Genomic DNA, 25,064 nt, shown 5'->3' with positions numbered 1-25,064 from the left:
TATAAACAAACTTAGACAAGTCCGTCCCTTTAGAATCATTCTGGCTACTGTGTTGGGATCAGACCTTAATAAGAGACATGGATGAGAGTAGGGAAGGCTATTACAATCATCCAGGTGACAGAAAATAGTGGCTTAAACCTGCTCAGTAACAGTGGAGGTAATAAGAAGAGGTCAGATTCCAGATAGATATATATATTTTTTTAAATAAATTTATTTTATTTATTTTTATTTTTGGCTGTGTTAGGCCTTCATTGCTGCGTGTGGGCTTTCTCTAGTTGCAGTGAGCAGGGCTACTCTTCGTTGCGGTGTGCGGGCTTCTCATTGTGGTGGCTTTTCTTGTTGCGGAGCACGGGCTCTAGGCGCACGGGCTTCGGTAACTGTGGCACACAGGCTCAGTAGTTGTGGCTCGTGGGCTCTAGAGCGCAGGCTCAGTAGTTGTGGCGCACGGGCTTAGTTGCTCCACGGCATGTGTGATCCTCCCAGACTAGGGCTCGAACCCGTGTCCCCTGCATTGGCAGGCATATTCTTAACCACTGCGCCACCAGCGAAGCTCCCAGATATATTTTTAAAGTGAAGCTAAGATAATTTACTGGTGGATCGGGTTTGAGGCACGAGACGGAGGTCATTCCAGGATAAGTTCAGGGTTTTGGCTTGAGAACTGCAGGACAAGATTGTCACTTTCTAAGATAGGGTAAGGGAGGCAGCAGGAAGTCAGGAGTTTATTTGGGGTGTATTACATTCAAGATGCCTACTAAATATCCGGATATAGTGCTAAGCTGGCAACTGGATACATGTTTATCTCCTTCTGTTGTGAAAGGATTGTCTACTTACATCTCTTCCAATAAGATCTGTCCGGTTCTCAATGACACCCCAAGGAGGGATTCCAACTGTCCAGATTTTTCTCAAGGACTGGGAGGAATGGGCTTTCAGGGCATCCCCAACATGTTTGGACACACCTATGAACAATCAGTTTAGAGGTCAAACTTTAACTCACAAACCATGCAAAACACTGCGACTGCCGGAAAGAGACAAGTAGACAAGCATATGCAAAAGACCGTTATCAGGGAAAGTTGCTGGCAGAGTGGAATTAATTTCTGATACTTTGACTTGCTCTACTCCCTCTTGACACCTCCTTCTCCTATCACTAACCTTTCTACCTGAACAATTCTCCTCTCCCTTTGAGAAATTTCTGCTTACAACCTCAGTTCTGCCCCTATTCTTGCCTGACCAGAACATCCTGTAAACCCACCCCTGACATCATGAATGTTCTAAGTATTTTTTTCTTTAACCTTCTTGACTGTCCCAGTAAAACATCCTGAAGGTCCTTGCTTCATTGAGGCAAATTAATTTAACAGCTTTATATTCATAAATATTCCAGAACTAATATATTAGTGTTTGCCTTTCTGGGACTAATAATAATAACAATAATAGCCAACACTTACTGAACTCTTAACTACACACCAGGTGCTTTTTTAAGTTTTACACGCATTTACGCTTTAAGTAGGAATTTTTTAAGTCTATTTTATAGGCAAAAATTGAGGCACAAGGAAGTTAAATAATTTGCCCAAGGTTATAGAGCTGGTAGTTTGTACAGTTTGGATTCCAATCCAGGATCTGACTTTTCTTTTTTCAACAGACTTTACTTTTTTAAAAAATTTAATTTTATTATTTTTTATACAGCAGGTTCTTATTAGTTATCTATTTTATACACATCAGTGTGTACATGTCAATCCCAATCACCCAGTTCATCCCACCACCACCACCACCACCACCCCCCCGCCGCCGCTTTCCCCCCTTGGTGTCCATAAGTTTGTTCTCTACATCTGTGTCTCTATTTCTGCCCTGCAAACTGGTTCATCTGTACCATTTCTCTAGGTTCCACGTGTATGCGTTAATATATATTTGTTTTTCTCTTTCTGACTTACTTCACTCTGTATGACAGTCTCTAGATCCATCCACATCTCTACAAATGGCCCAATTTTGAATGGATAAAGAAGACGTGGCACATATATACAATGGAATATTACTCAGCCATAAAAAGGAACGAAAATAGACTTTACTTTTTTAGAGCAGTTTTAGATTCACAGCAAAATTGAGCCAAAGGTACAGAGATTTCCCATATACCTTCTTCCCTACACACTTACAACCTCCCCACTGTCAACATCCCCTACCAAAGTGGAACATTTGTACAACTGATGAACCTACACTGACACATCATAATCATCCAAAGTCCACAGTTTACATTACATTAGAGTTCACTCTTGATGTTGTACATTCTATGAGTTTGGACAAATGTATAATAACATGTATGCACCATTAAAGCATCATACAGAAGAGTTTCCCTGCCCTAAAAGTCCTCTGTACTCTGTCTATTCATCCCTCATTCCCCCAATCCTTGATAACCACTGATCTTTTTATTATCTCTATAATTTTGCCTTTTACAGTATGTCATATAGTTGGAATTATGCAATATGTAGCCTTTTGAGATTGGCTTAATCTGCCTTTTAGCAGAAATAGAGTCACAGACATAGAGAACAAACTTATGGTTACCAAGCGGGGAGGTGGTGGGTAGGATGAATTGGGAGATTGGGACTGACATACATACACTACTATGTATTAAATAGATAACTGATGAGAACCTACTGTATAGCACAGGGAACTCTTCTCAATGCTCTGTGGCAACCTAGATGGGAAGGAAAGCTAAAATAGAGTGGATATATAAATATACGTATGACTGATTCACTTTGCTGTACAGCAAGAAACCAACACAACATTGTAAAGTGACTCTACTCTAATAAAAATTAATTTTAAAAAAATTTGCCTTTTAATCACAAACACTACATTACACCACTTACTCTTTCTATGTACAGTCTGACTCTGTATGTGTCATTAGCACAGGAAAAAAAAAACAAAGCCCTGCATATTGCATGCATCTAATGCGTAGCACCTAAATCACTTCCTTCTCTCTGGAATCCTCCCCTCCAGACATCTTTTGCACTTTTCCCAGTCATTTTCTAAAATTGGGGTTCTGGGGGGCTTCCCTGGTGGCGCAGTGGTTGAGAGTCCGCCTGCCGATGCAGGGGACACGGGTTCGTGCCCCGGTCCGGGAAGATCCCACATGCCGCGGAGCGGCTGGGCCCGTGAGCCATGGCCGCTGAGCCTGCGCGTCCGGAGCCTGTGCTCCACAACGGGAAAGGCCACAACAGTGAGAGGCCCGCGTACCGCAAAAAAAATAAATAAATAAAATTGGAGTTCTGGACCACAGAACACACATCAATACCAATAGAGAATCAGATCCATAGGTTTGGCACGCGTTACCAGCATGTGGTGGTGATCGTTTGTCAGCAGCCCACATGTGATCTTAATACATATTATCTGCTAAGACTCTCTGTAAAACCAGATCCGACAATATCATTCCCTATTCATTCTTCTGTTCAAAATCCTTTGAGGGCTCTCTGCTACACAGAGAATAAAACCTCAGCCCAAATAACATGGCACCCAATCTGGCTCCAGTCTCCCTTGCTGCCCCTGTCCTCTGCCACACGGCACATCCAGCTAGCAGCCTTATCACCTCTTTCTACACATGCCTTAGTCTCCAGCTGTGTACCTTGCCCTGAACTGCCACCTCTGCCTAGAATGCTTTTTCCTACCCTTCTCTCAAGGCCAACATTAAGTGCTATATCCTTCACCAAGCTTTCTTCTCAGGTTCCCTCAGTTGGAACTGGAATTTGTTTTCCTCTTCCTCTCCCTTTTACTCCCAAACACTTCCTTTGTATCTCAACTATGACCCATTCAGCATCGATTTTGGGTTAGTTGCTTACTCTCTGTTTGTTACAGTCACCCACTTCATCACTAAACCCGGGGTCCATATCTTACTCACCTTTCATCCACAGCATCTATCCAAATGCTTTATACACAATAGATTCTTAAAGGCTTCTGGCATTCAATTTAAATAAATGTAAAAAATTCATGCCAAATAATGTTCAACTACAGCTGAGAAGCATCTCAAGCATAGGTTGAAGCTGGTAAGCAAAGCTTCTCAAATTTAAATGTGCATAAGAATCACCTGGGGAGGTCATCAAAATGCAGATTCTGATCCCACCTGTCTGAGGAGCCCGATATCTGCCTTCCCAACAAGCTCCTAGGTGATGCTGATGTTGCTGGTCCAGGGACCACTTCTTGAGTAGTCAGGACCTAAGGAGCTGAGGCTGAATCAGGTCAGACCCTGATTATTGTTTAAGGAAGCTCCAAGTATACCTCATTTCTCAATTTTTTTGTTCATATGAACTATTTCAATAGTCTTCACACCATTATATTTGTGTTCTTTAACTGGCCCTAATCTAAAATATTTTTTTCTTAAAAAAGCAATAAGTAAAATAAAGCATGTAACACAATTAGTTATTCAAAGAAAAAAACCATGCCCAAGTTCATCTTTTTCTTAACTCTACAAAACTTCCCCATCCACCCTCTTTTTTTTACTGGAAATAAAGTAAGTACTACACATTGGACTTAGAACTCTGCAACCTTTGCTTTTTTCTAAGAATGTGAAAGAGTAATTATCTCAATGAAATGTACCAGAGAAACTACCAGGTTACCCATTAGTGACAAGACGAATTCCTTGGTTTTATTTTTATTTTGTTTTTTCAATCACTTGCTTCCTTCATTCCTTTTTAATCAAAAGAAATTATTCATTACATTAGTACCCGTTGCTCAGTTCTTAGACATATGTATAGGCCCTAGCCTCTACCTCACAATCAGGTAGACTCATCCTAACCTAACCTGTAAGGCAAAATATAAACGTGCTACAAGTGCTACAGGCAATAAACGCTATAGAAATTAAGAAACAAGAGCGAGTTGAGATAGAGAATGCTTCCTGGGTATGTTGGCATCTAATGTAGATCCTAAAGGTCAAGCAGAACTTAATAGGAAACATTGGCTAGGATATCCCAAATCAAAAGAGGAAGAAGTAAAGGGAAGATGGAAAGCCACAGGTGTGATACTGTGACTTATAATAATATATATTTGGTCTGTTAGTGACACAGAGCTCCTTAAAACCTTGGAATTTCCTAAGTGGTGAGAGTGACAGAGGTGCCTTCTGTTATGTTAATGAGGCAACTTTCGGACAAACTGATGGGGGCTGGTTGCCAAGGGAACCAACCAACCACGTGACTAGAGGGTAGGAAATTTCAGTCTCACCCTCAACCATTGGGGAGGGGAGAGGAACTGGAGATTGAGTTCAATTATCAATAGCCAATGACTTAATCAATCGTGCCCAAGTAATGAGGCCTCCATAAAAAAAAAAAAAAAAAGAAACAGGGTTCAGAGAGCTTCCAAGTGGGTAAACACGTGGAAATGGGAGGAGGGCATGAAAGTTCCGTGCCCCTTCCCACATGCCTTGCCCCATGCATCTCTTCAATCTACCTGTTCCTGAGTTACATCCTTTTATGATAAACTGGTAATCTAGTGAGTAAACTGGTTTCCTGCATTCTGTGAGCTGCTCTAGCAAATTCATCAAACCCAAGGAGGGGATGGTGGGAACCTCTGATTTATAGCCAGCCAGTCAGAAGCACGGGTAACACCCTGGACTTGAGACTGACATCTGAAGTGGGGACAGTCTTGTGGGACTGAGCCCTTAACCTGTGGAATCTGTCGCTATTTCCTGGTAGACAGTAATTCAGAATTGAGCTGAACTGTAAGACACTCAGCTGGTGCAGAACTGTGGTGTGCTGGGAAAGAACCCACACATGAGAACTGGTGTCAGAACTGTAACATATCAGTAACAGATTAGTAAGAGAGGAGTTTGTGAAGTCAGTAATCCTCAACCCTGGCTGCACATTAGATACCCTTCAGAAGCTTCACCCTGAAAAACTCTAATTAATCTGGGGTAGAACTTGTGCATCTGTATTTTTGCAAAGCCCCCAGATGATTCTCTAACATGCATACAGTTCATAAACACTGATGCAAAAGAGCAGGGTTAGAGGTTCAGGGGCTACTAAATGAAGTCCTTGAATGTCAGATTTCAAGAAGTATGAAAGAGTCAGTGACAGAAACAAGTGCCAGTTATGTAGTTAATTATCTCCTCATGCCCCATACACTCAATGCAGTTGTTGCACATGTCACTGATTTCCAATTCCTGAGAACCTGACCATGGTGAGTTTAGCTCACGTCTATGCCCACACACTACCTCACCACAGTCCAAAGCTCATGAAAACCTATTTTCTTTGCCAGACGTTTACCCAAAGTTATATTAAAATAGCATATTTTAACAATGGTAAAAATACATTCCAGGAAAGGTCTAGGATTCTTCTGCGTTTCTTTTCCAGTCACTACACTTCCAGTCTTTCTCACGCTACCACATCTCCTGGGAGCAGTGCAGAGCAGAGGTTAGGTGCTATACTGCCTGATTCACAGTTAAAAAGAAGGAATTAAAAAAAAAACAGACTGAAACAGGGAATGTGCCTTACCGGTATTAATGCCTTCAGTTATTATCCATGCTCCCGTTGTCTCTGCAGCTTTGACCAAACCTTGGCTGAAGATCTCTTTAAGTTTGGAGGGCATCTTGAAGTTCTGGATGCCCCCGTGGACAGAGATCACCAGCTTTGGCAGTTCCATCTTCCACTCTTTCAACATTAAATGTAATAGATGATCCAACTTTGTGTCATAAGAAGTTCTAATATACTGGAAGATATGCATATACACATATACATAAAATAGTGGAAAATACCTGCCACGTCGCAGTAAGCACACAGCAGGGCAACTGAAATGCCAAAACTTGAAAGAAAATGTCTAGGATCTCTTTAAAAGTTCATCTTCATATAATGGAAATATTTACTTTGAAAAAATCCCACACCCCCTTTAAGTTCCTTCTGAGAATTACAAGTCACCATAGGAAGGCTTCCTCTGGTTTTCAGGGTTAGTCTACCAATGTTCTCTGGAAGGTCTGAGGTAAGGCAGAAATACTTCAAACTGGCAAAAATCACTACGCCAGAAAACCCATTTAAAAAAAGTTTTAGAAATAAGTGAAATGAGGTTTTCTCATAAATGCTATGGCTGGACCATTTCACATATTTGCATAATTTAAATTAAGATCCAGAAGCATGTTCATTTATTTTAAATTTTACATTCTAACCATTTCCTATATATATCATCTCTCTAAAAACTTCTTTTCCAAAATAAAAACTTTTCATAAGAGAGTCAGTGTAACCAAAAGAAAAGACGGAAATCAGGCAGCTCCAGAACCATTTTGCATTTTGCCCAAGATTATAGTGTATGGCTGGCTTTCTTTTCCCAGCCAATGCAGCCACATACAGACTGATAAAATCATATTGAGATGAGTGTGAGCCAACCAACAGCAAGAATAAGTCGGATTTATAGGATAAGGACCATAGGAAACCATGAGTTTATAAAACTATAGCAAAAATAACCACAGGTAGAGATCGCCATAGATATGCAAATAGGAATTATCACATTGTCCTCCAGAATGTGATAGTGATTTAAAACAATTGTGTTCGTCTTTGAAATTCTTAAAACAGAATCCCTTTATTTCATAATTAAAATATTAGAATTTCTGACATGAGGATGGTGCAGCCATCACAGGATGTAGTAGAAAGAATCTAAGGGTAACTAGGATTCAGTTTACAAGTGAGAAAACTGAGTTGCCACGGCTTTATCACATATTCAAAGAGTAGGAAAAATACAAGTTGACCTTTGTGAAAGGGTTCATGTTGCCCCGAATGATGAATAAGGGCAGAGGAGGCAGCTCTGGTTTAGTTCTCCTTCTCTCTCTCTCAGTTCTTTCTCCCAGGTAGTCCTCCCTTTCAGTTATAAGTCCTTTTAGTCCTAGAAGATACTTCTTGAGATTTCAGGATAACACCTTGATCAACTAAATTATCAGCACTAGACTCTTTTCTTCCAAAGGCCAGCTGAAGACGGTGCTAAGGTTTTATGACTCTCTCTTTCCCCTCCTCCTCCTTTATCATAACTCACCTCCAAACCTCTGTGGAAGGAGGTGGGAGGGATAACAACTAGAAAGGGAAATGCAGCAGAGGGGATGAGTAACCAGCTCTCCCAAGCTCTCCTGCTGTGCATGCTAAACGTGAAGTGCAATTCCAGGCTGAAATAGAAGGGTAGCCTCTTCTGAGAGATCAAATAAAATGCATTCAGGCACAGAGGATGTAACAGGAGCCTAATGCTAAGCATAAAACGTATTAGTGATCAGATCTGTCTAAACATGTTTTCAGTTTTCCTAAATGTACCATATTCCCCCTTGGCCTTCCCACAAGCTATTCCTCACACCTACAGTGGTCTTACCCTTCTGTCTCACCAGACACCAAACACCTCACTCATCTTTCCCATCTCAGCTTAGCCATCCCTACTCTCAGATGGCTTCCTTGACACATGCACACCACCCCAGAAAAACAGGAGGAGTTCCCTTTTTATTCTCTCAAAGAACCCTGTATTCCCCTTTCCCAGCATCCCCACCGTCTGGGGTAATTGTATATTTATCTCCTGTTTCCCTCACTAGACTGTAAGCAATGTTAGTACACAGAACATATTCTCTTTGGGGCATAGCAAAGTATGGGCAACTGATAAAGATCTGTTGAATGGATAAAAAAATGAGTAAATGAGGATGATTATAAACAAACATAAAAGCAAAAGGAAGAAGATGAACAATTAAGGGAAAAATTACATAAAGAGTTCTATGAGAGTCAGCTTCCAAAAAGGATTGGAGGACAGTTTTTTTGCCAACTAAAACAAACAAAAATCAATGCACAGTTAGATGCAAGTGGATTAGTAATCAGAAATGTCGATTACTGTACAATTATATTATGAAACCTTATTATGATTGCACTATTAAGAACAGTTTTTCAAATCCTTTTAACTGATGATGCACTGCAGGACACAACTGATTCTGAGCTTTCCTGAGGTAGGCTCCCCCTGTATTTTCCCCAAGGAAAGCTGCCTCTAATAAGGCAGTGTACTGTTAACAAGGTCAATAGAAAACAGCTGAGAGACAGCTGACCTGTCAATACTTACGTGAATCACATGTAAAATTACTATATTAGGGACAGGAGAAAAACTGGCCTGTAGAGCCCAGCACTATCATTCAGGGGGTACAGAAATTTCCCCATTTTCTTCCTGAGAAAAGGCTCTCACAAGGGCATAGCAGGCACCAACAGCCACAGGTTAAGTAAGTTACTGGGAATTGCTATAGCCGTGGTCAGGTGAAGTCTTTTCTTCGGTAGTAACCTTTGTACATTCCTTAAGAAAAGGGAAGCCGTTTGGCAACTGCCTCATGAGCAATAAGCCATTCTCTTCTGCAGAGGGCATAACCTGGCTGAAAGAAGTCAATCAAAGAGCTGGCCACACCACACCTGGGTAAGGTATCATGCCCCTCAGACATAAAAGAAAAAGAAGAGTCAGGTCATTTTTGTCAACAGGTAAGTAACACGGATCGCCTTTGCAATAAAACCTGGTCATCTGATCATCTACACTTAGAAATACAATTTGGAGATACATTTGGAGGTTACAGCCTCTGTTAAAAATCAGCAAAATAGGAGACCTCCAAGATGGTGGAGATCACCTTCCTCCCCACAAATACATCAAAAACACATCTACATGTGGAACAACTCCTACAGAACACCTACTGAACGCTGGCAGAAGGCCTCAGACTTCCCAAAAGGTAAGAAACTCCCCACATACCTGGGTAGGGCAAAAGAAAAAACAGACAAAAGAATTAGGACGGGACCTGCACCTCTGGGAGGGAGCTGAACTTCACTGGCGGAGACGGAGGGTGGCGGTGGGGAAGCTTCCGAGCCATGGAGGAGAGCACAACAGGGGTGCGGAGGGCAAAGCGGAGAGATTCCCGCACAGAGGATCGGTGCCGACCAGCACTCACCAGCCCGAGAGGCTTGTCTGCTCACCCACCGGGGCGGGAGGGGCTGGGAGCTGAGGCTCCGGCTTCGGTCGGAGCGCAGGGAGAGGACTGGGGTTGGCGGCGTGAACACAGCCTGAAGGGGGCTACTGCGCCACGGCTAGCCAGGAGGGAGTCTGGGGAAAAGTCTGGACCTGCCTAAGAGGCAAGAGACCATTATTTCGGGGTGCGCGAGGAGAGGCATTCAGAGCACCACCTAAAGGAGCTCCAGAGACGGGTGCGAGCCACGGCTATCAGCGCGGACCCCAGAGATGGGCATGAAACGCTGAGGCTGCTGCTGCCAACACCAAGAAGCCTGTGAGCAAGCACAGGTCACTATCCACACCCCCCTTCCGGGGAGCCTGTTCAGGCCGCCACTGCCAGGGTCCCGAGATCCAGTGACAACTTCCCTGGGAGAACGCACGGCGCGCCTCAGGCCGGTGCAAAGTCACGCTGACCTCTGCCGCCGCAGGCTCGCCTCGCATTCCGTACCCCTCCCTCCCCAACCCCGGCCTGAGTGAGCCATAGCCCCCGAAGCAGCTGCTCCTTTAACCCCGCACTATCTGAGCGAAGAACAGACGCCCTCCGGCAATCTACACGCAGAGGCGGGGCCAAATCCAAAGCTGAGCCCTGCAGCTGTGAGAACAAAGAAGAGAAAGGGAAATCTCTCCCAGCAGCCTCAGAAGCAGCAGATTAAATCTCCACAATCAACTTGATGTACCTGCATCTGTGGAATACCTGAATAGACAGCAAATCATCCCAAAATTGAGGAGGTGGACTTTGGGAGCAACTATAGACTTGGGATTTGCTTTCTGCATCTAATTTGTTTTCATGTTTACCTTAGTTTAGTATTTAGAGTTTATTATCAATGGTAGATTTGTTTATTGATTTGGCTGCTTGCTTCCTTTTTCATATATATATATAGTTTTTTTTTACTTTTTCTCTTTCTGTGAGTGTGTATGTGTATGCTTCTTTGTGTCATTTTGTCTGTATAGCTTTGCTTTTACCATTTTTCCTAGGGTTCTGTCTTTCCATTGCTTTTTTTAGTACAGTTTTTTTTTCTTTTTTTATTTATTTTTGGCTGCCTTGGGTGTTCGTTGTTGCACGCAGGCTTTCTCTAGTTGCGGCAAATGGGGGCTACTCTTTGTCACGGTGCGTGGACTTCTCATTGCGGTGGCTTCTCTTGTTGTGGAGCACGGGCTCTAGGCGCACGGGCTGCAGTAGTTGTGGCATGCGGGCTCAGTAGCTGTGGCTCACGGGCTCTAGAGCACAGGCTCAATAGTTGTGGTACACGGGCTTAGTTGCTCCGTGGCATGTGGGATCTTCCTGGACCAGGGTTCGAACCCGTGTCCCTTGCATTGGCAGGTGGATTCTTAACCACGGCGCCACCAGGGAAGCCCTTTAGTATAGTTTTTAGTGCTGGTTACCATTGGTGGATTTTTTTTTTGGTATGGTTGCTGTCTTCTTTCTTTCGTTCTTTATTTTTTATTACATTTAACTTTTTTTATTTTAAATATATTTTTTTATTTTAATAACTTTATTCTATTTTTTTTTCTTTATTTCTTTCTTTCTCCCTTTACTTCTGAGTGGTGTGGCTGACAGGGACTTTGGGCGCGGGCCGGGCATCAGGCCTGGGCCTCTGACGTGGGAGAGCTGAGTTCAGGACATTGGCCCACCAGAGACCTCCAAGCTCCATGTAATATCAAAAGGCGAAAACTATCCCAGAGATCTCCATCTCAACACAAAGACCCAGCTCCACTCAACAACCAGCAAGCTACAGTGTTGGACACCCTATGCGAAAAAACTAACAAGACAGGAACACAACCCCACCCATTAGCAGAGACGCCGCCTAAAATGATACTAAAGTCGCAGACACCCCAAAAGACACCAATGGATGTGGTCTTGCCCACCAGAAAGACAAGACCCAGCCTCATCCACCACAACACAGGTACTAGTCCCCTCCACCAGGAAGTCTACACAACCCACTGACCCAACCTTAGCCACTGGGGTCACACACCAAAAACAATAGGAACTATGAACCTACAGCCTGTAAAAAGGTGACCCCAAACACAGTAAGGTAAGCAAAATGAGAAGACAGAGAAACACACAGCAGACAAAGGAGCAAGTTAAAAACCCACCAGTCCAAACAAATGAAGAGGAAATAGGCAGTATACCTGAAAAATAATTCAGAATAACGATAGTAAAGATGATCCAAAATCTTGGAAATAAAATGGAGAAAATACAAGAAACATTTAACAAGGACCTAGAAGAACTAGAGAGCAAACAACAAATGACTAACAACACAATAAATGAAATTAAAAATTCTCTAGAAGGAATCAATAGCAAAATAACTGAGGCATAAGAACGGATAAGTGACCTGGAAGATAAAATAGTAGAAATAACTACCACAGAGCAGAATAAACAAAAAAGAATGAAAAGAATTGAGCACAGTCTCAGAGACCTCTGGGACAACATTAAACTCACCAATATTCAGATTATAGGGGTCCCAGAAGAAGAAGAGAAAAAGAAAGGGACTGAGAAAATATTTGAAGAGATTAGTGTTGAAAACTGCCCTAATACAGGAAAAGAAAGAGTCAGTCAAGTCCAGGAAGCACAGAGAGTCCCATACAGGATAAACCCAAGGGGAAACACGCCAAGACACATATTAATCAAACTATCAAAAATTAAATACAAACAAAAACATTAAAAGCAGCAAGGGAAAAACAACAAATAACATAGAAGGGAATCCCCATAAGGTTAACAGCTGATCTTTCAGGAGAAACTCTGCAAGCCAGAAGGGAGTGGCAGGACATATTTAAAGTGATGAAAAGGAAAAGCAAACCTACAACCAAGATTACTCTACCCAGCAAAGATCTCATTCAGATTCGATGGAGAAATTAAAACATTTACAGATAAGCAAGAGCTAAGAGAATTCAGCACCACCAAACTAGCTTTACGACAAATGCTAAAGGAATTTCTCTAGGCAGGAAACACAAGAGAAGGAAAAGACCTACAATAACAAACTCAAAACAATTTAGAAAAGGGTAACAGGAACATACATAGCGATAACTACCTTAAATGTAAATGGATTAAATGCTCCAACCAAAAGACATAGACTGGCTGAATGGATACAAAAACAAGACCAGTATATATACTGTCTACAAGAGACCCACTTCAGACCTAGGGACACATACAGACTGAAAGTGAGGGGATGGAAAAAGATATTCCATGCAAATGGAAATCAAAAGAAAGCTGGAGTAGCAAATTCTCTCATCAGACAAAATAGACTTTAAAATAAAGACTTACAAGAGACAAAGAAAGACACTACATAATGATCAAGGGATCAATCCAAGAAGAAGATGTAACAATTGTAAATATTTATGAACCAAACATAGAAGCACCTCAATACGTAGGCGAATGCTAACAGCCATAAAAGGGGAAATCAACAGTAACACAATCATAATAGGGGACTTTAACACCCCACTTTCACCAGTGGACAGATCATCCAAAATGAAAATAAATAAGGAAACACAAGCTTTAAAAGATACATTAAACAACATGGACTTAATTGATATTTATAGGGAATTCCATCCAAAAACAACAGAATACACTTTCTGCTCAAGTGCTCATGGAACATTCTCCAGGATAGATCATATCTTGGGTCACAAATCAAGCCTTGGTAAATTTAAGAAAATTAAAATCATATAAAGTATCTTTTCCGACCACAACGCTATGAGACTAGATATCAATTACAGGAAAAAAATCTGTAAAAAATACAAATACATGGAGGCTAAACAATACACTAGTAAATAACTAAGAAATCACTGAAGAAATCAAAGAGGAAATCAAAAAATACCTAGAAACAAATGACAATGAAAACATGATGGCCCAAAACCTATGCTATGCAGCAAAAGCAGTTCTAAGAGGGAAGTTTATAGCGATACAATCCTACCTCAAGAAACAAGAAACATCTCAAATAAACAACCTAACCTTAAAGCTAAAGCAATTAGAGAAAGAAGAAAAATAAAAAACCCGAAGTTAGTAGAAGGAAAGGAATCATAAAGATCAGATCAGAAATGAAGGAAAAAGAAATGAAGGAAACAACAGCAAATATCAGTAAAACTAAAAGCTGGTTCTTTGAGAAGATAAACAAAATTGATAAACCATTAGCCAGACTCACCAAGAAAAAAAAGGGAGAAGACTCAAATCGACAGAATTAGAAATGAAAAAGGAGAACTAACAACTGACACTGCAGAAATACAAAGCATCATGAGAGATTACTACAAGCAAATATATGCCAATAAAATGGACAGCCTGGAAGAAATGGACAAATTCTTAAAAAAGCACAACTTTCCAAGACTGAACCAGGCAGAAATAGAAAATATAAACAGACCAATCACAAGGACTGAAGTTGAGACTGTGAATAAAAATCTTCCAACAAACAAAAGACCAGGACCAGATGGCTTCACAGGTGAATTCTATGAAACATTTAGAGAAGAGCTAACACCTATCCTTCTCAAACTCTTCCAAAATATACCAGAGGGAGGAACACTACCAAACTCATTCTACAAGACCACCATCACCCTGATACCAAAACCGACAACGATGTCACAAGGACAGAAAACTACTGGTCAATATTACTGATGAACAAAGGTGCAAAAATCCTCAACAAAATACTAGCAAACAGAATCCAACAGCACATTAAAAGGATCATACACCATGATCAAGTGGGGTTTATCCCAGGAAGGCAAGGGTTCTTCAATATACGCAAATCAATCAATGTGATACACCACATTAACAAATTGAAGGAGAAAAAACATATGATCATCTCAATAGATGCAGAAAAAGCTTTCAACAAAATTCAACACACATTTAAAATAAAAACCCTCCAGAAAGTAGGCACAGAGGGAACTTACCTCAACATAACAGAGGCCATATATGACAAACCCATAGCCAACATTGTTCTCAGTCGTTAAAAACTGAAACTATTTCCTCTAACATCAGGAATAAGACAAGGTTGTCCACTCTCACTATTATTCAACATACTGTTGGAAGTTTTAGCCATTGCAATCAGAGAAGAAATAGAAAGAAAAGGAATTCAAATCGGAAAAGAGGAAAAGCTGTCATTGTTCACAGATGACATGATACTATATATAGAGAATCCTAAAGAATCTACCAGAAAACCACTAGAGCTAATCAATGAATTTGGTAAAGTAGAAGGATACAAAGAAATCTCTTGCATTCCTATACATTAATGATGAAAAATCTGGAAGAGAAATTAAGGAAACACTCCCATTTACCATTGCAATAAAAAGAATAAAATACCTAGGAATAAACCTACCTAAGGAGACAAAAGACCTATATGCAGAAAACTATAAGACACTGATGAAAGAAATTAAAGATGATACAAACAGGTGGAGAGATATCCCATGTTCTTGGCTTGGAAGAATCAACATTGTGAAAATTGCTATACTACCCAAAGCAATCTACAGATTCATTGCAATCCCTATCAAACTACCAATGGTATTTTTCACAGAACTAGAACAAAAAATTTCACAATTTGTGTGGAAACACAAAAACCCCAAACAGCCAAAGCAATCTTGAGAAAGAAAAACGGAGCTAGAGGAATCAGGCTCCCAGACCTCAGACTATACTACAAAGCTACAGTAATCAAGACAGTATTGTACTGTCACAAAAACAGAACTATAGATTAATGGAATGGGATACAAAGCCCAGAGATAAACCCACACACCTATGGTCACCTTATTTTTGATAAAGGAGGCAAGAATATACAATGGAGAAAGGAGAGCCTCTTCAATAAGTGGTGCTGGGAAAACTGGACAGCTACATGTAAAAGAATGAAATTAGAACACTCCCTAACACCATACCCAAAAATAAACTCAAAATGGATTAAACACCTAAATGTAACACGAGACGCTATAACACTCTTAGAGGAAAACATCGGCAGAACACTTAGACATAAATCACACCAAGATCCTTTTGACTCACCTCCTAGAGAAATCCAAATAAAAACAAAAATAAACACATGGCTCCTAATGAAACTTAAAAGCTTTTGCATAGTAAAGGAAACCATAAACAAGACGAAAAGACAATGGGAGAAAATATTTGCAAATGAAGCAACTGACAAAGGATTAATCTCCAAAATTTACAAGCAGCTCATGCAGCTCAATATCAAAAAAAAAAAAAAAACCCAATCCAAAAATAGGTAGAAGACCTAAACAGATATTTCTCCAAAGAAGATATACAGATTGCCAACAAACATATGAAAGGATGCTCAACATCACTAATCGTTAGAGAAATGCAAGTCAAAACTAAAATGAGGTATCACCTCACACCAGTTAGAATGGCCATCATCAAAAAATCTACAAACAATAAATCCTGGGGAGGGTGTGGAGAAAAGCAAACCCTCTTGCACTGTTGATGGGAATGTAAATTGATACAGCCAGTATGGAGAACAGTATGGAGGTTCCTTAAAAAACTAAAAATAGAACTACCATATGACCCAGCAATCCCACTACTGGGCATATACCCTGAGAAAACCATAATTCATAAAGAGTCATGTACCACAATGTTCATTGCAGCTCTATTTACAATAGCCAGGACAGGGAAGCAACCTAAGTGTCCACTGACAGATGAATGGATAAAGAAGATGTGACACATATATACAGTGGAATATTACTCTGCCATAAAAAGAAGCAAAACTGAATTATTTGTAGTGAGGTGGATGGACCTAGAGTCTGTCATACAGAGTGAAGTAAGTCGGAAAGAGAAAAACAAATGCTAACAGATATATATGGAATCTAAAAAAATAAAAAAGGTCTGAAGAACCTGTGGGCAGGACAGGAATAAAGACGCGGACATAGAGAATGGACTTGAGGACACAGGGTGGGGAGAGGGTAAGCTGAGACAAAGTGAGAGAGTGGCATGGACATATATACACTACCAAATGTAAAATAGATAGCTATTGGGAAGCAGCTGCATAGCACAGGGGGATCAGCTCGGTGCTTTGTGACCACCTAGAGGGGTGGGATAGGGAGGGTGGGAGGGAGACGTAAAAGGGTGGAGATATGAAGATATATGTATATGTATAGTTGATGTACTTTGTTATAAAGCAGAAACTAACACACCATTATAAAGCAATTATACTCCAATAAAGATATTTAAAAAATCAGCAAAATAATGTAGGTTATTAGCAAACCTTTGAATGGTGGGTGTGCTCTCCATCTTGGAAGTTAATCGTGCCAAAGGTATCTGTAGAGCTTTTCATTGTGTGCTTTTCAACAGACCATTGTTCATTTTCACTATCGTTGGCAGCTGAGATGGTCCAGGCTTCATCTATCCCATAATGGTCTCTAATCAATCGCCCACAGTAACACCTTAAATTTGGGATAAATACCAATTTCAAAATAGAAAACACACAATTTCAGAATAGAAAATAGATGTAATGTTTCTACATGTTCCTAGGGTAATATAAAGATGACATGTATTAACAAGTTTTAAAACTTCACACTGAGATTTATATTTGATTTCCAACACTGGGTTGTTTTCTAAGTTTAAAAACATTCTCACTGCTTCTCTCCCTTGGCTACACATTAGAATCATTTTGGGGATGTTTTAAGAAAACACTACAAATCTCTTACACACCCATGTTCATAGCAGCGTTATTCACAGCAGCCAAGTGGTAGCAGCAACCCATGTATTCATCAATAGATGGATGAATGAACAAAATGTAGTACACACATTCAATTTTGCAAGATAAAAAGTTCTGTAGATCCATAACACAACAATGGGAATATACTTAACACTAATGAACTGTACTCTTAAAAATGATTAAAATAGTAAAGAAAACAAAAACAAACATCAAATTGTATATTTTAAATATGTGCAGTCTATGTCAATTATAGCTCAAAAACTATTTTTAAAAAATAATATTGTGAACAGTCATTGACAGGAAGACACTGGAACTCACCAAAAAAGATACCACACATCCAAAGACAAAGGAGAAGCCACAATGAGATGGTAGGAGGGGCGCAGTCACAATGAAATCAAATCCTGTAACTGCTGGGTGGGTGACTCACAAACTGGAGAACATTTATACCATAGAAGTCCACCCACTGGAGTAAAGGTTCTGAGCCCCACGTCAGGCTTCCCAAACTTGGGGTCTGGCAACGTAAGAAGGAATTCCTAGAGAATCAGACTTTGAAGGGTAGTGGTATTTGACTGCAGGACTTCAACAGGACTGGGGGAAACAGAGACTCCACTCTTAGAGGGCACACACAAAGTAGTGTGCGCATCAGGACCTAGGGGAAGGAGCAGTGACCCCATAGGAGACTGAAACAGACCTACCTGCTACTGTTGGAGGGTCTCCTGCAGAGGCAGGGGGTGGCTGTGGCTCACCATGAGGACAAGGACACTGCAAGCAGAAGTTCTGGGAAGTACTCCTTGGCGTGAGCCCTCCCAGAGTCTGCCATTAGCCCCCACAAAGAGCTGGGTAGGCTCCAGTGTTGGGTCACCTCAGGCCTGTTTGATTGCTTACCAACAGGGAGGGAACCCAGCCCCACCCATGATCAGACAAGTGGATTAAAGTTTTACTGAACTCTGCCCACCAGAGCAACAGCGAGCTCTACCCACCACCAGTCCCTCCCATCAGGAAACTTGCACAAGCCTCTTAGATAGCCTCATCCACCAGAGGGCAGACAGCAGAAGCAAGAGGAACTACAATCCTGCAGCCTATGGAACAAAAAACACATTCATATAGAGACAGACAAGATGAAAAGGCAGAAGGCTATGTACCAGATGAAGAAACAAGACAAAACTCCAGAAAAACAACTAAATGAAGTGGAGAGATGCAACCTTCCAGAAAAAGAATTCAGAATAATGATAGTGAACATGATCCAGGACCTCGGAAAAAGAATGGAGGCAAAGATCAAGAAGAAACAAGAAATGTTTTACAAAGACCTAGAAGAATTAAAGAACAAACAAACAGAGATGAACAATAACTGAAATGAAAAATACACTAGAAGGAACCAATAGCAGAATAACTGAGGCAGAAGAACAGATAAGTGACCTGGAAGACAGAATGGTGGAATTCACTGCCGTGGAACAGAATAAAGAAAAAAGAATGAAAAGAAATGAAGACAGCCTAAGAGACCTCTGGGACAACATTAAATGCAACAACATTCACATTAGGGGTCCCAGAAGGTGAAGAGAGACAGAAAGGACCTGAGAAAATATTTGAAGAGATTATAGTCGAAAACTTCCCTAACATGGGAAAGGAAATAGCCACCCAAGTACAGGAAGCGCAGAGAGTCCCATACAGGATAAACCCAAGGAGAAACACGCCGAGACACATAGTAATCAAATTGACAAAAATTAAAGACAAAGAAAAATTATTGAAAGCAACAAGGTAAAAACAACAAATAACATACAAGGGAACTCCTACAAGGGTAACAGCTGATTTCTCAGCAGAAACTCTACAAGCCAGAAGGAAGTGGCATGATATATTTAAAGTGATGAAAGGGAAGAACCTACAACCAAGATTACTCTACCCAGCAAGGATCTCATTCAGATTCGACGGAGAAATCAAAAGCTTTACAGACAAGCAAATGCTAAGAGAACTCAGCACCACCAAACCAGCTTTACAACAAATGCTAAAGGAACTTCTCTAAGTGGGAAACACAAGAAAAGAAAAAGACCTACAAGAACAAAGCCATGGGCTTCCCTGGTGGCGCAGTGGTTGAGAGTCCGCCTGCCGATGCAGGGGACACGAGTTCGTGCCCTGGTCCAGGAAGATACCACATGCCGTGGAGCGGCTAGGCTCATGAGCCATGGCCACTGAGCCTGCGTGTCTGGAGCCTGTGCTCCGCAACGGGAGAAGCCACAACAGTGAGAGGCCCGTGTACAGCAAAAAAAAAAAAACATAACAATTAAGAAAATGGGAATACGAACATACATATCGATAAGTACCTTAAACATGAATGGATTAAAAGCTCCAACCAAAAGATACAGGCTCAGTGAATGGATACAAAAACAAAACCCATGTGTATGCTGTCTATAAGAGACCCACTTCAGACCTAGGGACACATACAGACTGAAAGTGAGGGGATGGAATAAGGCATTCCATGCAAACGGAAATCAAAAGAAAGCTGGAGGAGCAGTACTCATATCATATAAAATAGACTTTAAAATAAAGAATGTTACAAGAGACAAGGAAGGACACTGCATAATGATCAAGGGATTAATCCAGGAAGAAGATATAACAATTATAAGTATATATGTACCCAACATAGGAACACCTCAATACATAAGGCAACGGCTAACAGCGCTAAAAGAGGAAATTGACAGCAACACAATAATAGTGGGGGACTTTAACGCCTCACTTACACCAATGGAAAGATCATCCAAATAGAAAATTAATAAGGAAACACAAGCTTGAAATGACACAATAGACCAGACAGATTTAATTGATATTTATAGGACATTCCATCCAAAAACAGCAGATTACACTTTCTTTTCAAGTGCACATGGAACATTCTCCAGGATAGATCACATCTTGGGTCAAAAATCAAGCTTCAGTAAATTTAAGAAAAGTGAATTCATATCAAGCATCTTTTTTGACCACAATGCTATGAGATTAGAAATCAATTCCAGGGAAAAAAACATAAAAAACACTAGCACATGGAGGCTAAACGTTACTAAATAACCGAGAGATCACTGAAGAAATCAAAAAATACCTAGAGACAAATTACAATGAAAATACGACGATCCAAAACCTATGGGATGCAGCAAAAGCAGTTCTAAGAGGGAAGTTTATAGCTATACAAGCCTACCTCAAGAAACAAGAAAAATCTCAAATAAACAATCTAACCTTACACTGAAAAAACCTAGAGAAAGAGGAACAAACAAAACCCAAAGTTAGTTGAAGGAAAGAAATGATAAAGATCAGAGCAGAAATAAATGAAATAGAAACAAAGAAAACAGTAGCAATGATCAATAAAACTAAAAGCTGGTTCTTTGAGAAGATAAACAAAATGGATAAAACATTAGCCAAACTCATCAAGAAAAAGAGGGAGAGGACTCAAATCAATAAAATTAGAAATGAAAAAGGAAAAGTTACAACAGACACCGCAGTAATACAAAGCATCCTAAGAGAATACCACAAGCAACTCTATGCCAATAAAATGGACAACCTGGAAGAAATGGACAAATTCTTAAAAAAGCACAACTTTCCAAGACTGAACCAGAAAGAAATAGGAAATATGAACAGAACAATCACAAGCACTGAAATTGAAACTGTGATTAAAATCTTCCAACAAACAAAAGTCCAGGACCAGATGGCTTCACAGGAGAATTCTATCAAACATTTAGAGAAGAGCTAACACCCATCCTTCTCAAATTCTTCCAAAAAACTGCAGAGGAAGGAACACTCCCAAACTCATTCTATGAGGCCACCATCACCCTGATACGAAATCCAGAAAAAGATACTACAAAAAAAGAAAATTATAGACCAATATCACTGATGAATATAGATGCAAAAATCCTCAACAAAATACCAGCAAACAGAATCCAACAACACATTAAAAGGATCATACACCATGATCAAGTGGGATTTATCCCAGGGACGCATGGATTCTTCAATATACTCAAATTAATCAACATGATACACTATTAACAAATTGAAGAATAAAAACCATATGATCATCTCAATAGATGCAGAAAAACCTTTTGACAAAATTCAACACCCATTTATGATAAAAGCTCTCCAGAAAGTGGACATAGAGGGAACCTCCCTCAACATAATAAAGGCCATATATGACGAACCCACAGCAAACATCATCCTCAGTGGTGGAAAACTGAAACCATTTCCTCTAAGATCAGGAACAAGACAAGGATGTCCACTCTCACCACTATTATTCAACATAGTTTTGGAAGTCATAGCCACGGCAAGCAGAGAGGAAAAAGAAATAAAAGGAATACAAATTGGAAAAGAAGAAGAAAAACTGTCACTGTTTCCAGAGGACATGATACTATACATAGAGAATCCTAAAGATGCCACAAGAAAACTACTAGAGCTAATCAATGAATTTGGTAAAGTTGCAGGATACAAAATTAATGCACAGGAATCTCTTGCATTCCTATACACTAATGATGAAAAATCTGGAAGAGAAATTAAGGACATACTCCCATTTACCACTGCAACAAAAAGAATAAAAAACGTAGGAATAAACCTCCCTAAGGAGACAAAATACCTTTATGCAGAAAACTATCAGACACTGATGAAAGAAATTAAAGATGCTACAAACAGATGGAGAGACGTACCATGTTCTTGGATTGGAAGAATCAATACTGTGAAAATGACTATACTACCCAAAGCAATCTACAGATTCAGTGCAATCCTTATCAAATTACCAATGGCATTTTTTACAGAACTAGAACAAAAAATCTTAAAATTTGTATGGAGACACAAAAGACCCCAAATAGCCAATGCAGTCTTGAGGGAAAAAAACAGAGCTGGAGGAATCAGACTCCATGACTTCAGACTATACTGCAAAGCTATAGTAATCAAGACAATATGGTACTAGCACAAAAACAGAAATACAGATCAATGGAATAGCATAGAAAGCCCAGAGATAAACCCATGCACCTATGGTCAACTAATTTATGAGAAAGGAGGCAAGGATATACAATGGAGAAAAGACAGTCTCTTCAATAAGTGGTGCTCGGAAAACTGGACAGCTACATGTAAAAGAATGAAATTAGAACACTCCCTAACACCATATACAAAAACAAATTCAAAATGGATTAGAGATTGAAATGTAAGACTGGACACTATAAAACTCTTAGAAGAAAACATAGGAAGAACACTCTTTGACATAAATCACAGCAAGATTTTTTTGATCCACCTCCTAGATTAATTGAAATAAAAACAAAAATAAACAAATGGGACCTAAAGAAACTTAAAAGCTTTTGCAAAGCAAAGGAAACTACAAACAAGACGAAAAGACAACCCTCAGAATGGGAGAAAATTATTTGCAAATGAATCAATGGACAAAGGATTAACCTCCAAAATATATAAACAGCTCAATATTAAAAAAAAACAAACAACCCAATCAAAAAATGGGCAGAAGACCTAAACAGACGTTCCTCCAAAGAAGACATACAGATGGCCAAGAAGCACATGAAAAGCTGCTCAACATCACTAATTATTGGAGAAATGCACACATAAACTAAATGAGGTATCACCTCACACCAGTTAGAATGGGCATCATCAAAAAATGTACAAATAACAAATGCTGGAGAGGATGTGGAGAGAAGGGAACCCTCTTGCACTGTTGGTGGGAATGTAAATTGATACATCCACTATGGAGAACAGCATGGAGGTTCCTTAAAAAACTAAAAATAGAATTACCATATGACCCAGCAATCCCACTACTGGGCATATACCCAGAGAAAACCATAATTCAAAAAGACACATGCACCCCAATGTTCATTGCAGCTCTTTTTACAATAGCCAGGTCATGGAAGCAACCTAAATGCCAATCGACAGATGAATAGATAAAGATGTGGTACATATATACAATGGAATATTACTCAGCCATAAAAAGGAATGAAATTGGGTCATTTGTAGAGATGTGGATGGATCTAGAGTCTGTCATACAGAGTGAAATAAGTCAGAAAGAGAAAAACAAATATCATATATTAATGCATATATGTGAAACCTAGAAAAATGGTGCAGATGAACTGGTTTGCAGGGCAGAAATAGAGACACAGATGTAGAGAACAAATGTATGGACACCAAGGGAGGAAAGTGTGGGAGTGTGTGGTGGTGGTGGGATGAATTGGGAGATTGGGATTGACATATACATATCACTAATATGTATAAAAGAGATAACTAATAAGAACCTGCTGTATAAGAAATAAATTAAATTTAATTTAAAAAATCTTAATAAGAAGATTAAGAAAAATCCTCATGTGAAATGTAAGATGCACATCAAAAGGAAGGACTGTTAATTAATGCAAAAAAATAGATGCAACTTCAGAGAAATATATAAACATAGAACTGTTTATTTGTCTTACCTGATTAAATTCTGACAAACCTGGCATCCTGCAGTACATCTTAATTAAAGAAATAAAACCACTGTTAGTTTATTAATATATTTGAAAACATATTTAATGCTTATTCAGTAAATATCTGTTAATCTTCCATAATCTGGAAATCAGGGTTTACTGAGTACTCATACATCATCTCCCAAATATTCCCAGATGTCATTTACCATATAGAATTACATTGCAGCAACTATGATCTAATTAACAGAATACTGAGTTTGGAACCAAAATACCTGGATTTAAATCTCAATGATTTAACAATTCCTCTAAGCCCCAGTTTTCACATCTGAAAATAATATCCGAACCATACAGTTATTAAAATGATTAAGAGTGATAATATATGTAAAGTGTCTTATAGTATCTGGTACATTGCAGGATGTATAAAAATGGTGGCTATTGTTATTATACTATGAAGATAACACAGAATTCCTGAGAATTAAGTAAGAAAACATACATATACAATTTTAAAACCCTAAAACACTATCAAACTGAGGAACAGTTTGTATGATTATAATAATTATATTTATTAATCTCTTTCTTATGATTCAAAAAAGCCTTCTGGATTTTAGCATTATGGGAGTTAGCATTATGATCATCAATGATCATATTTTAAGTGTGAAGAAGTTTTAACTAGAAAAGAAATCTAGGTAAAATAATGGAAGAAAAGGTAGTGTTCATAGAATCAATCATTCTAAATTATTCAGAGATGAATATTCAGGTCTTTCACTTCTTCCTGTCCCCAGCCTTTTAGAAATCTTTTTTCTCAGAAGCTTCACTTCAACAAGTTCCACATGTGAAAGAAAAAGACGTTGTAATCAAGTCTATCAGATTTGTTTCTTATTAGGAGCTACAAAAAGAATCAGTAAAAGACAAACCTTCATCTAAATTTAAAATAGTGAACTACCACTCTTTTGCTGTGTTCCATAAGGAAGAAAACTGCATGAAAGCCACAGTTTTGAGAATCTTACTAGGATCTAAGAAAAATGCTGGCATGGAAGGAATAGCCATAGTCATCCATCCATTT

At 39.6% G+C, this 25,064-nt stretch overlaps 1 protein-coding gene across 2 annotated transcripts in view; it reads right to left on the bottom strand.

Annotated features, from left to right (window-relative positions):
- Positions 1–25,064, bottom strand: part of TRPM6 (transient receptor potential cation channel subfamily M member 6) — a 138,840-nt gene that overhangs the window by 92,855 nt on the left and 20,921 nt on the right. For both annotated transcript variants that reach the window (XM_060154969.1, XM_060154970.1), the window contains exons 3-6: positions 24,011–24,049; positions 17,133–17,310; positions 6,465–6,678; positions 832–956 (exon numbers count right to left, since the gene is read on the bottom strand). In XM_060154969.1, coding sequence (XP_060010952.1) covers positions 832–956; positions 6,465–6,678; positions 17,133–17,310; positions 24,011–24,049 — 556 coding nt within the window. The remainder of the gene's footprint in view (positions 1–831; positions 957–6,464; positions 6,679–17,132; positions 17,311–24,010; positions 24,050–25,064) is intronic.

This window comes from Lagenorhynchus albirostris, chromosome 7 (genome assembly GCF_949774975.1).
Source record: "Lagenorhynchus albirostris chromosome 7, mLagAlb1.1, whole genome shotgun sequence".
Classification (NCBI taxonomy): domain Eukaryota; kingdom Metazoa; phylum Chordata; class Mammalia; order Artiodactyla; family Delphinidae; genus Lagenorhynchus; species Lagenorhynchus albirostris.
This window is presented reverse-complemented; position numbering and strand designations above follow the sequence as displayed.